Source organism: Bacillus rossius, chromosome 6, assembly GCF_032445375.1.
Source record: "Bacillus rossius redtenbacheri isolate Brsri chromosome 6, Brsri_v3, whole genome shotgun sequence".
Classification (NCBI taxonomy): Eukaryota; Metazoa; Arthropoda; class Insecta; order Phasmatodea; family Bacillidae; genus Bacillus; species Bacillus rossius.
In genome coordinates this window covers 37,241,419-37,255,602 of record NC_086334.1, presented here as the reverse complement: position 1 = coordinate 37,255,602, position 14,184 = coordinate 37,241,419, and the positions used below count along the sequence as shown (strand labels likewise).

The following is a 14,184-nucleotide window of genomic DNA, read 5'->3' as shown; positions in this document are numbered from 1 at the left end:
AATGTTTATATTACAATATTTTATACCTTGCCGTATTCGTACAGTGAATAAGCAGTCGGTATGAACCCCGATATTCAACGCTGCGCAGTACATATTTTGTGAGCCGGCCTTATCATCCAATAGAATTGCCGAAACAAAGTGTGAGGGCGCTGTCTGTGCCTGAGATTCAATGCACCAAGTGTTTGGTGTTTGACAACTCGTGCATTTAAATATGTTCTGTTACGAATAAAATCGTGAGTCGTTTGAAGGACCACCAGCCAGGGACGTAACTTGTGGGTGGATGGGGGGGGGGGGGGGGTGTTTGCTAAACTGGCAAATTAATTTTAACTATAGATATTTACTTGAATATCGTAGTGTAAAAACACAAAAAAAAAAAGTTCGAGGGCAGATGAACTAGGATTATTTGTATTGTTGAAAGATACGTATGTGTATATCGTAAACATTTTAAAATATGGTATTTTTCGCGTAGCACACTATCCAACTTGCGATGCATTAAAAATGAAATCACTGGAAATTAATATATTTATTTACTATCTAAGTTGAATAAAAAAAAATTAAATAGTGGAATTAATATTTTTTTTTTTGGGGGGGGGGGGGGGGGAGAGAGGTTTATGAGGTGTTGTCGGGAATTGTTTTGGTTTTGGTTGGCTTGAAAATTGAAGGGAGGGGGTGCGCCCCGGGTGGACACTAGTCTATTCACGACCCTGCAACCAGCCAACATGTGGCGAGTCGTACAGATTACAATAATTTGCCTGTACCCGTCGGTTGCGTCTGAGTGACGGCCGCCGGTGTTGCCCGGCAGATGGAAGGCGGTGCGGTCGCCCCTGACCGCCGGCTTCACGGTCCAGAAGGTGAAGGCGTGGTTCCTGGAGATGGTGCAAGTCAGCAAGAACATGAACACCTACCTCAACACGCACGCGCCCAAAGGTACGCAGCGCGTCTTCTTTTCCCCCCCGCTGGACACGCTACCAGCTTTGAATATATATACTGTATAGAAGTCGCGAGTGGATAGGATTTACTCTACGTTTTTCAGAAGCGTATGATGAGCAGCTTGGGAACTTCACCGCTGCAGTGCGCTGCCGTAACGCCCTGTATCGTCTTAGTTGTTATTTACACGTTAGAGAGCAGCGCTGTCGCCCGCTGTCATACTCCGCACCCCTCATACATCATTCACTGCAGCTCAAGGTTGTTCACTGGGAGGGGGAAGGGGTGTTTGAAGAGTTCGACACTTGTCTGCTAGGTACCATCACAAGTCGATGCCCTAGAGATGGTGGCGATTGCGGCGGTGAATTAACCAACTACCTCAAATCTCAAAACCGTATTAGAAATTTTAACCTGGGCTGGCGACTTCTATACAGTATATATTTTCAAAGCTACCAGCCAGAGCACTGGGAAGACTGTAGCTGCATCCGGATACTAGCCTAGTGGATCCCTTAGCTAAGGGCCACCTTTGCGTTGCTTCCGAATTCTCGCAAGGGATGCCGATGTATCCCTACATGCGTCCACTACTTATATCAAGATTTCTATGGATGCGGCACTCGCATCCACTGATGCGTCCCTACGTCCATTTAGCTTCGGAATCGTGTTTAATTATTTTTGTACACAATATTACCTCAGTTTTGCCATAATATTTGTTCAAAACGTTATAAGTGTAAGTAATAACTCAAATAGAAACAAATAACACTAATAAAAATTACCGGAAGGCGAACTTAAACTTATATGGTCATTTAAACCTCATTTTAATTATTTTTAATATTTTGAAATTTACAACAATCTCTTTTTTTATCTTAAGCATTTACAACATATTATTATGTTTTAATTGGTCGTTGTTACTTATGTTTTGTTGAATATTCGTAAATATCTTGACTCTAAATGGCTACGTTCACATTAGTACAACCAACAATTAACATATAGTGTTAGCAGTAAACGTTTATGGATATTATCCATCTATTAGAATTGCAGCATTTGCTAAGGGATGTGATAATTCATACATTTTCGCGATTTTAGAGTATCAGAAGATGCACGAACGCGGACTGCTCTGGCGTCTGACTCGGGGTAAATGAATACTAGGATTCTCCACATGCGACGTGCGTCTAAAGCGTCGCACGATCGTCGAACGTTGGGTTCGTAGCGCATCGCATACGACGAATAGGCAGTTTGTTTACTTTTCACCGAAAAGCCTTGCGAATAGTCGATGGTAGGTAACAAATACAATGCATCTAATTTAATAGTTTTAAGAGATACTGATTTCCAGTTAGAAATGGAGCAGTGCTGTCACGCTAGCTTTTGGCACCATGGTGTGTCATGTATTCTCGGGATACTCTTTGTGTACCAATGAATGCATTCCGTTGCTTTTACCTCTCACTACGCTCATAGATCTCTAAATGCCTCGATGGTGACGAAATGTTATGCCTATCCTATTATATTTTCATTAGTTTCATTTTAAGTGCCACTGTTACTCTTGGGAGTTTCTCCCTAGTGAGCCTAATGGTTAGTGATCATTTTAAAAACAGCGGATCTAGTTTGAACTGGACTAATGCGCTCAGCACTGCATCGAAATCGTTTTCTCATGCAAGTGTTAAAAATGTTCAAGGGCATCTTTCCCGATAGCTCTTTGACTGTCATAAAAAGTTTACTGTCCTTTTCAAGGTTTGTTTGTGTCGGGAGATGATAAGAGACGCGCAGTGTACTGTGCGAACGTGTTCTGTCACTGATCCATCCTTTAGTTTCCCCTCCGTCTCATGACCTGGATAAAAATAAGACATCAAACACTGCAGAACATTACACCTAATATCAACACTTGTTAATGTCACTGTCGGATCCAGAAAAGGGGGCGGGCATAGCTGCATGGCCCCCATTGAACCCTGAATAACTTTCAGATTTTCTCTTTTTTCCTAATCATAGTATTTCAAACTTACTAAAGTATTATTTTCCTGCAGTGCTATAATAGGACGTTCATGAACCACAGATAAAATGTACTAAATTATTTTCTGAATGTAATAAAATTGTATTAGAAAATTAAATTCAGCCCACCGCTGACCATCAATCTGGATCCGCCCTATATATATATATATATATATATATATATATATATATATATATATATAGAGAGAGAGAGAGAGAGAGAGAGAGAGAGAGACACTTTCAGTCATTAATATGTTTAAAAATGAAACTACTTGCTTTACTGTGCTGTCAATTGTAATATTGACGTCAAGACAGCGTATTTTTGTGCAGTCGTAGGGAATCGTGGTTGTCAGAACTCGACTCCAAAAGTCCATGTTAGCTTCTTACGGTTAACTGCCGCTCTCTAACCCGTGCTGTTACGGTGATGTTAGAGGCGTCGAGACGGCGCCATGGACTAAGCAAGGACACAGACGGCGAGCCAATCTATGCAGTAGGAAATTTTTGCGCCCAACATTGAACAGCATATTGTTCGTTAGAACTGACCCGGTGGCCTGAATCGTGCTGTCATGGCGGACGCAGTTAATAAGCTGTTAAGTTTAGGAACTCTCACATCACTTTGTCTGTCGAGTTTCAGTGAAGTTTTGTTTTTTGTTAATTACGATTGTGTTTTAATATCTTGTACCCTTAATAATTTTAACTATTTATAAATGAAATTTTTTTGGGTGCGACGAGAGTAAAATTTCAAGGCAGAATTTTAATGCAACGTTTGCGTGAAACATTGCTGTGAAACGTTTCTGAGATATAAAGAGTTGCTGGGCTCGTTTTCGTTCTCCTCTTTGTGTGATGATTCATCCCCCACCGAAAAAAAAAAACCCGAGAAAGATGAACGAAAGAATAAGACAGAGTATGCACATGCATTTTTTTTTCTTCAGAAAATATATATAGGTATCCTGTATAGTCAGTTGTGCGTGACTTGAATTTTATATTTGCTACCAGCGCGCTTGCGTACCTCCTTTTTCAACCAGCAGCGTAGAGAGCACTGTTGAGACAGTCCCTGCATTTCCCGCATAGTTGGCGCTACTTGTTATAAATTTCATATTTCATTCAGAATTGTTTGCAGAAACAGTAAGATGCACTGTGTTTCTTTATGGTGTATTTCAAACAGTGGGTAATATTTATTGTTAGTTAATAATTATTGATTGATCAATAATTATTGATATCTCGAGCAGTTATTTTGAAGTGAGTAATACTTAATTCTGTCAGCTCATGTTTATTTAGAAAATTGTCTTTTTCTCTCTATCTCTTTTTTTTTTTTTTTTTTTTGAAAGTTCTGATGGCAAGTAGTAACTAAGCCAATGATAGTCTCATGCGCAGAAGACAAGGATCTACCTATCTATAAAATATATTTAGTCTATGGTTGGAACCATTCAGGACAGGGGGTAACCATGGATGCATTAATATTCGGACACTGCTTGAAGCCACCTTTTGTCCAACTGTTGGTCTGCGCCATGTTTTCGATAACACCCAGAACATTGGCTGAAGTGCAGTGTTCGCATCGTGGAAACAGTTACCAGGACATGCATTTTGATGGGAGCGAACGGCGAAACAATAATTCGTGCGCATGAACCACCACGGGGCGTGGTGAAGAAACGTCTCCGCCATGTTCCGGGCGTTGCGACATGGCGATGGGTGAGCACGGATGGATCTAGGAGGTGAAGGGCGTGGCGACGCCCTAGACCCTAGATGAGCGCAAAGTGGACCCTTGAATATGTATAGGATTTAGGAAATACAACAGTAAAAGTACTTTGTCAATTTTTTTCCAATATTATATTAATTAAAAATATGTTGTTTTTTTTACGTGACAACGTCTAATAAAACGATGAACGCCAGCTGCACGCACGAAAAAGTGTCCCGTAACGCACATTGTCCCGTTACGTTGTGTCCCGTTACGCTCATTGTACGCTTGCACCGCATCTATCTCTCTTACACTCGATTGGAACAACCATCGAAATGACTTTTTCGAGGCACATTAAACTTGAAACACTCCCATTAGTTTCCTACTTTTCCTATCCTTAAAAGAATAACACAGATTGGAAGAAGTTAAATAGCAAACATGTATAAAAGTTAAAGTTAAAATAAACTCTTCGTTAAAGTAATAAACATATTTGAATTAATGAGTGCAAATAAAAGTAAATTTATCAATTAAATTGTAGATTTCATTTCACTCCTTCTCTGTGTCCATACAAAATAGAGATAATTCAATAAAAATGATTCAATTTTATTCATAAAAGTATGCAATCATTCCATCAATGTTTTGTTATGACGTTGTCACGTTAAACTATCGTCCGTAAACCGACTTTACAGACTACCAATTTTTTTTTTTTTTTTTTTTATATATTTTGTGTTCCAATTGAAACTTGAACACCATTATATTGCTACGTCGAACACTGTAAAGTACATAGGTTTCGATAAATTTAAAGTATTGTACGCGGATGCAGAAAGGAATAATAACTGTTATGCTCATTGATGCCGGGTGTTGGCGGGGAAGGGGGAAGGGTCGGAGCTAGATGCCTCCCTGACGGCGAGCAGCAGGGGACTGACTGACTCACGGTCGCCGCAGGACCGCTCAACTGCAAGGACATGGTGGGCAGCTTCGCGCTCGACATCGTGGCGTGCTGCGCCTACGGCCTGGACGGCACGGCGCTCGTCAACCCGCATTCCGAGTTCGCCGAGATCGGCCGCGTGTTCCTGGCGCCCAGCATCCGGCAGGGCGTGGAGCAGATGATCATCATGCTCTTCCCGCGCCTCGCCGGCTTCCTCAACATCGGGTGAGGCCCGCGACACCCCCCGCACGACTCGTCTCTAGCCGGGTCCTTCCCGACCTGAACTCAGTATGCCCGTAACAGAATGTTCCGCAGTTAAAAAATTTTTTTTAAAGTTTCATCTGTAAGCGTTGTAGAGGGTTGGTTCATTAGAGAGTTTACTCAAAACAGTTTTTTAGATTGCGTGATTTAGTCAGACAAAATGGTTTTCGTACGTGTCTGCAGGGGCGCAACAACTAAATTTCCAAGGGGGGGGGGGGGGGCAATATACCTTTTTATAAAGAATCATCGATCCCCTCTATTGAAGTGGGGGGTCTGGGGGTCCTCCCCAGGGAAAATTTGTATTTCAAGGTGGAAAATGGTGCTATTTAAGCAGTTTTATTATCTAAAAATTGATTACACAGCACTTTCTTTGCCCCCGTTTGCCCCCACCTAAAGGTTTCAGAGGGGGGGGGGGCAAAATACCCTTCCCCCCCCCTGTTGTTGCGCCCCTGGTGTCTGGCATTTACGACCTGCAGATACCGTTTGCCATAGGGTGTCTCTCGAACTCACGTCAATACTCTTGGGGCGTTCGCAGGGCATTTGTTGCTATCGTCAGAGCCGTTACCGGGTACGAGACAGCTAGCTACTCGGCATGTCCACATAACATGGATCCGGTGTATCTCGTTGTGCACAGTAACGGCTCTGGCCGTAAACGGAAGCATTTCCGCACCTATGTCCGTTGACATTTTCTGTCTCCTCTTCGTGCCCTGCACTTGTACCCACAGTTCTGACGAGTGTTTTAGATACACTGACGATTGGTGACGGCAACACGAAAATGATCCAACGTCTTTCAGGACAGAAATGTAGGTCTGCATGTGTATACCTGTCAGTAATATAATTGAACATAACATTATTTTATAAAAAGAAAACGTATAACTCATATAAATGTCCATGCACTTTTTTTAAAATTGAAAAAATCGAATACTGATAATTTTACGAGTTATATTTGGTATACAGTTGTTTAACATAATGTTAAAGGTGCTGTTATATAAAAGCTTTCTTTAAAAATGCAAAGCTGAATTAAATATAGTGAGTATTGCATTATTCATGCGGGATATGGAAACAAAGCGAGACTTAGGTTCTCAGAGGTGGATTAGCCCTCATTACTTCACAAATCTTCAAGATTATAGATCTTGTTATAATTTTAATACCCTTTGTGTTAGTGATCAAGAACACATGTTTTCTCTCCACTGAAATATTGTCATAAATATATCAGAAATTATAACTTGCTTAGTCATACAGCTGTTAGTTTTATAAAATATATCGTCTACCATTAACAAAAAATTTAATTATTTCAATACATGAGGACTCTATGTTATGCCAGTTTGTTAATGTGTTTCAGTATAACCAAGAAAGAAGTAACCCAGTTCTTCCAACGTGTGATGAAGGAAGCTGTTACCTACCGTCAGAAGAACAATGTGAAAAAGAACGACTTCTTGCAGCTCTTGATTAGCTTGAAAGAAAAGTCCCAGGGCAAGAAAGTGGTCAATTGGTATGATGGTAAGTTTTTCTTGTGGTTCTTGCCATTTTTTTTTTTTGTGTATTTGAAGTAAGGTATGGGTTCACCAGACCTACAGTGTACGAGGATAAAAAAAAAATACTTTTTACGCGATATAGATAATTTATCATCAGTAATATCGCATTATCTACAGTTACAATAATATTAACTTCACATTATTATTTAGTGACAGGTTGTATTGCAAATATTTGTTTATTTGACTCATACTTATCATTTTATCATGGGTTATTTGGCACGCCTTGAACAATTAGAAACAATAACAAACAGAACCATATCATGAGAAACCAGTACAGGAGATCTGTGATAGCAGTCAATGATGTACAACTCTGAAATGACTATGTACAAATTTTTAGAGTTTATCTTAACACTATAAAATAAAGCGAATGTTTCCATTTCTCTACTAATCATCAACCTAGAGGCATGAATATTTCTAAATGGTTCTAAATCGCAATGATTGTCACGAATCGTCCACTGCTGTGGTTTCATGATAGATACATAAGTAATATGTTCCAAAAAAGCATACAGTCATTGGAGATTTTGTAGCTATATTGTTGAGAAAATTTAAGACAAAACATAAAACTCAAGTGCACTATCAAGATAAAATTTACAGAAGACTTCAAATGATAGTGATGAGAAGAAAATTAAATAACTAATATTGAGTTCTGGCATTACCAGTTTATGAACACATGGTTTTTTTATTCGATGGTTGGTCTCGAAAAGTGTTGATGATAAGTGTATGAGTGGACTGTACTCCACTCATTCAAGTTAAGAGAAGTTTGGCCCTTCACACGACCTGAAGTTCATCGATGGACTAAGTTTTGTGTCACAATTCATGCTGCTGTTGCTTACTCACACTTTGCACCGAGAATTCTGGTTGGCACGCGGCCATCTTCCAAACACACACACACTTCTTCAACTAGAAGAGAATGATACAAGCGTACCCAGGTACTCCCTCTAGACAAGTTGTTTCTCTACCATTGGCAACACATTTGTTTTTCAGTTTCAACTGCAAAGGCCAATAGCAGCAGCCTCGGGAAGTACTTTAGACCATACATGTATGAAAGTTTTCTACTTATTTTTCCGTGATGAACCTGCAGCTTAAGTTTGTCATCCTTTATGAATAATGAATCTTGATTATCGGCAACCCTTTCCTCTGCATTTCTTCCGTGGCAATGGCGTGTCTCGAGTAAAATAGTACATATGTAATATTGTTCTGTACTTGGATCATCCGGCTATGGTTTCTCTAGACAAAGACATCGTCGGAGGTAAGGAGGCTTAAAGAGTTGCAGCAAACAGACCTGAGGAACCATGTACTTCATTCCCTTTAACGCGCTTCCTGTTCCTGCATGTTCAGATTTGTTTGATGTTAAAAAAGTAAACGGAAGGTTAAGTTAGGTGTGTTACATAAAACAACATTTCCACAAAAATATATTTTTTTTTTCGGGTTGGGGGGGGGGGGGGGGGGGGGGGGTTGGTTTTTGCTCATCCAAGTGATTGAAATAAAAATTAAAGGTGGGATAAGTTAAACTCAATGCATAAACCATACGTAAAATCGTTGATAAAAGTATTAAAATTATGACAAAAATTCATCCTTTATTTTATTTCTGAAAGGGTAAGGTTTTGCTCATCTAAATGATTGTAATTAATAACAAAATATTAGCTAGTTAAGTCACTACATAAACAATACATAAAATCTTTATGAGTGTGTTAAATTCTCACGAAATTTGGTTTTTCATTTTTTTTCCCCCCCGTGAGTGTATGTTTTCGCTCGTCTAGGTGATTGTAACCAAAATTAAAAGTTGGCTGGGATAGTTCAGCGACATTTACAATACTATAATAAAACAGGAGAAAAAAATATATATATACCTATATATATATATAAAATTGCAAAAAAATTTTTTGCTCCAATTGCGAAGTTTCATGAGCGAGCGGCTAGTAGCGGATGTGTTCTGGGACATGTCGGCGGGTCAGTGGGACGTACAAGCTGCCCATCACTGCAGGGCTGAACTGGACGCTTCAGCGAGGGTCGTCCCTCTGTCGCAGAGTTCACCGACGACGACATCGCCGCCCACTGCATGACGTTCTTCTTCGACGGCTACGAGACGTCGTCCAACTCGCTGATGTACACGCTGTACGAGCTGGCCGTCAACCCTGACGTCCAGAGGAAGCTCACCGAGGAGATTGTCGCCTCGCTCGAGAAAACCAACGGCGAGATAACGTACGAGGGCATCCTCGAGATGAAGTACCTCGACATGGTGTTCAAAGGTAACTTCTCTACTTGGTACTTTCCTAGCAAGGATACGTTAGCAAGTTTTTTTTTTAATAAGGCTACATTTTGCTGTAGTTACCATTGTGGAAGTTTCAAAAATTCTTAGTTTTTTTTAGTGATCTCTAGACATAACCATCGTCAGCTGATAATTGTGTGCGTGCGTGTGTGTGTGCGTGTTCGTGCGTGTGTGTGTGTGTGTAGCCTAAACATCCATATTTATATCACTTTTCTATGGACACGATAACTGCCGTAATTTTGCACACATTACTTTCAGGCTTCAACATGAAATATTACACTGGTAAATCTCGGTATAATTTATAAATGGTCAAAGGGCACTGCAAAGGGGTAGAAATAGGATTTTTTTTTTGAAAAACTGAAAAATCACTTTAACTCCCCTAACACGAAAAATAATTGCATCCATTTTGAATTATCGTACCTCCTAAGTGATCCTAAATGATTTATATAGACCACGCGCGAAACAAGAAGTCACAAAACTACGTGGGAAGTAAGTGTACAGCGAATATTTAAATTTAACGATTTTACGATAGTAACAAGTTTTATAGTGGTTGTAGAGCTTCGTGCAACTAAACATTACCCAGACGCTTATTTCTCCATCTCAAATTATGTCTATATTATTCGCTATAAACTAGTTGTTCATCTCCAACTTCAAGTCGTGGGCCAGCCTTGGGAAGCACTCTAGAGTCTATACCATAAGTCGAGCAAATGTTTTCAACAATTTTTTTCACGAACCTGCATTATAATTAGTTGATGGTGTTCCGACGCATACTGTTTATCTGTGGCTAATGTACAGTTGAAACTACAGGGTGGCCATGCACGCATCACCACGCAGATACTGCGTGAAGCCGCTTTTAGACCATCTGATGGTCCATGCCACATTTGCCGGACACACAGTTTGCTTGCATTGTGGGAACAGTTGGGTTTTCTGGGTTTTCTGGGTTTTCTGAGGTTTCCCGGGGATGTAGACTTGGTTAAGCGCCTTGTGATACTTGTAGGATGGGAAGTCCTTTAAGTCAACGATGCTGGGATGAGCTGCCTCAGCCTCTCGTTGTAGCTCCTCCTCAAGCACCTCCAAGTTGCGATGAAATGGCATATCAATTTACCTGTGGCTCTAGGGAGCTCATGTTGGTGGTTTCAGCCCTTATGTGAGCAAATGCCGTGAGTCCAGCAAGTTGAACCATCGCAGCTCTGCTGATGAACTGTGGAAACAGTTTTATTTTACGGAAGCGATACATGATCACGAGCCTCCGTCAGGCGTGGTCGGCTATGTCTTGGGTGTTGCCACACGGCGATGGTAGGGTCACATCTCCAGAAAATTGCTAGCTCCATGGTGGTGGCTGCCCGGCAGAGTCGGTGAGGAAGTACCCGTCGGTGCCGTTCATCGGCCGCATCTGCACGAAGCCGTTCCAGCTGGTGGCGAGCAACGGGCTGTCGTGCCGCGTGGAGCCGGGCACCCCGGTGCTCACCCCCACTCTCGGCATCCACCACGACCCCAAGTACTACCCCGAGCCGCAGCGCTTCGACCCGGACCGCTTCACCGAGGAAAACGTGCAGAAGAGACACCGCTACGCCTTCCTGCCGTTCGGCGAAGGCCCGCGCCAGTGCCTCGGTGAGGGGCCATCTTGGCTTCGGCACCACGTCTTTGCTCTCATGTCGTCTAACGACGACGAAAGTCATTTCACTGCATGCAATAACCTTCAGTAAATATACGAGGACAAATAACTTGTAACTAAGCATAAAATACAGTGTTGTCTAGGGCCATGTATTTTTCGTGAAAAAAAAAAAAAAAACTTATCACTCATTTGATTGATAAGGTATGTCTGCGCTAGCGATTGTTCCCTCGCAATTGGCGGTCCTATTTTTGGCGGGGCCATTCACGACGCGTTTGCTTCCGCACTGGATGACTAAGATTGGTGTAGAGACATTATACACGAACCCAAAATCAACCCAGACAAAGCTACATGGATTTAACAAATAGCTGGTCTGTAAACATGTTCACACGAAATACAAGGCCCTAGCTAATACCAATGATTTAACCAACATGAAATGTGATAACAAAACTTAACATCTCAGTGAAACTGCTGAAAAAAAAAAAAAAAAAATACTTCGAAACAGCGTAATTTCACTGTAAAAACCTTTTGAAACCTCTCCATACAGATTCAAAATGGAGCACCAGTGAAATGACTGATCAGCAATAGTTTTGAACAGTGATGTGATGTGATTGTTGCAAGTGACAGTCTCTCGACACGGACTGTAGCGAGACGCCTGCCTGCCTGCCCGCAGGGACGCGCTTCGGCGAGGCGCTCGTCAAGTGCGGCGTGGTGTCCATCCTCGCGCACTACGAGATCCTGCCCACGGACAAGACGCCCAAGGAGCTGTCGCACAGCCCGCAGGCCTTCATCTTCGTGACCGACGACGAGGTGTGGCTACAGTTCCGCAAGAGGAGTTGACGCTGCCCGCGCTGTCGCCCTGTAGTGTCTCAGTGTCTCTGCTTCCGTGTCGCCGTGGTGCATACACGTGGCCTTTCTGCGACCCTGAGGCGTCTCTTTTTATTTACCCACACCTCCCCCCCCCCCCTCCCTTCTTCCATCATGCAGATCCTGCCTCGTACAGCGTGACCTCGGGTTTAAATAGTGACAACCCTCAAAAACAAGAAATTCCCGTTTCAAGTGTTGGTCTCGAGATGCGAACTGTATCTGCGGTTTCGTTCCAAAAAAATACGAAGAACAAGGTTTAATTTTTAAAAATTTGCTCTCACCGATTTTCCAAAGCTTTGATTTACTGTGACACAACTCACAGGAATGTTGGTTATCACTGTTTACAACTGAGGTCCTCAATTTTAATTGCTTCGAGTGCATGGCCAGTCATTGCATAGAACTTGCATATAACATGCCAAAACAATAATAAAATAGTAAATGAGTATGTACATAAAAGTAAGACATTTACAAATTATGAAAAAATAACTACAGTAAACCAAGGAGAGTAAAACAACATAAATGCATAACCTATACAAATAACAAAAAAGATTTTTAACTGTGAACATGAAACACAATCGCTAGCTTACCATTTGCCAACGGAAATTTTAAGGTCAGTAAAAGTAAGCAATAAAATATGTACTTGTTAACAAACTGCACTTCATTATACACGCACTTTCATTAAAGTGACTTAACATAGAGTTAAATTTTGACGGGGTAACTATATTTCTGGATGTACCAGTCACGAAACATGCAAACTTTCATTGCAATGAAACTAAGACATAAAAAGCTATTTAAAAAATGTAATGTGTTTTTGTTTTAGATTGTTTAGATGACACGTCAAATAACACTTTTTATATAGGAAAAATTGTAACAATTCGTCTAAAATGATCTTAAAATTGTTTGGTAGACAATGCCAAACACAGAAATATCTTCCCCACATTGTTACAGAATTTTCGGAAACTATTTAATGGTTGGCAGCAAATGAAAAAAAGAAAAAAAAAAGAAGAAAAAAAGAAAGTATATTGTTATTAAAAATCTATTTAAAATAAAAAGATATGTTCAATAATTTTCAACCTAATTTATTATTTTAGACCATTCAAATTTAAAATTTGGCAGCATAAATATTTAAAATGTGATTTTGTGAGCTATAATTAAAAAAAATCATCACTAAGGAAAGAAATTAATATAAGCCTTACTTAGTTGAACATAACTCAAATGTACCCAATCTGATAATCTGTTTGCAGAGATCCCTAAACAAATAAAATAAACCCATCAAATTGTTAAATATTAGGTTATCAAAGTTGTGCGTAACTTAATACTTTATGAATGCCATTTTGATAGAATTACTTCAGTCGATGCTTGTTACAAACTTCAAATCAAACAGTAAAATCATTACAATACTGCACAAATGTATCTGTATTCACAATGCAACAAATATAGAAATATATTTTTTGTTATTCACAGTCACAATAAGAAAAGATCTTAAGTATATCAGCTGTAGGTAGCGTAGGACACTACACCAGACTTCACGTTGCCAGTCTATCACAACCGTCGTAGGAAAACCAACATTTCTCCCCTGTGTTCGCACCTGATTGCAAGTGTCCATTAAGTGATACAGAGAAGTTATCACTCTTGCAGATAAGTCGCTACACGTGAAGACCGATGTCATCAGAGGGCTTGGTCTGCGTCAGCGTCATTTTCATCGTACTGAACCTGTGGAACATAAGTGAACATGAGATCACTGCTCCGCCATTGGCAGCACATCTTCGTAACTCTTAACAGCAGTGATTTAATGAATACAAAAGCATCTGCACACGAAAATACTTAACCAAATCACCCTTTGTACATTAGCTTTGTGATTAAACCTTCAAAAATCTAGTTTACTTAACATTTACTCTTTTTTCATACATACATATTTTAAAAATATTGTTACCATGCCTGTGTTTGAAAATTAATACATGGCTATATGTAACGTTTAAATTAAATTAACCTGAAACATCATGTAGGTCTATTCTGATATACGCAAAAAAATATTTTTGTAAAAATTCTTTATTCTTCTGGCAACATTAAGAACACCGTAGAGTTTCTACCATTTTAAAAATGTTTATTTTACTCCATTAACTTATGCTAAAA

The 14,184-nt window shown here is 40.3% G+C and overlaps 2 protein-coding genes across 3 annotated transcripts in view; one reads left to right on the top strand and one right to left on the bottom strand.

Annotated features, from left to right (window-relative positions):
* The window catches only part of LOC134533043 (cytochrome P450 6k1-like), a 32,827-nt gene extending 20,715 nt beyond the window's left edge, over nucleotides 1–12,112 (top strand). For both annotated transcript variants that reach the window (XM_063370212.1, XM_063370213.1), the window contains exons 4-9: nucleotides 803–927; nucleotides 5,525–5,732; nucleotides 7,111–7,268; nucleotides 9,331–9,552; nucleotides 10,923–11,183; nucleotides 11,858–12,112. In XM_063370212.1, coding sequence (XP_063226282.1) covers nucleotides 803–927; nucleotides 5,525–5,732; nucleotides 7,111–7,268; nucleotides 9,331–9,552; nucleotides 10,923–11,183; nucleotides 11,858–12,024 — 1,141 coding nt within the window. In that variant the 3' untranslated portion in view covers nucleotides 12,025–12,112. The remainder of the gene's footprint in view (nucleotides 1–802; nucleotides 928–5,524; nucleotides 5,733–7,110; nucleotides 7,269–9,330; nucleotides 9,553–10,922; nucleotides 11,184–11,857) is intronic.
* A 1,331-nt stretch (nucleotides 12,113–13,443) lies between these two features.
* The window catches only part of LOC134533042 (integrin alpha-PS5-like), a 65,649-nt gene continuing 64,908 nt past the window's right edge, over nucleotides 13,444–14,184 (bottom strand). The window contains exon 24 of the mRNA XM_063370211.1: nucleotides 13,444–13,764. Within this exon, the coding sequence (XP_063226281.1) occupies nucleotides 13,720–13,764 (45 nt within the window). The 3' untranslated portion in view covers nucleotides 13,444–13,719. The remainder of the gene's footprint in view (nucleotides 13,765–14,184) is intronic.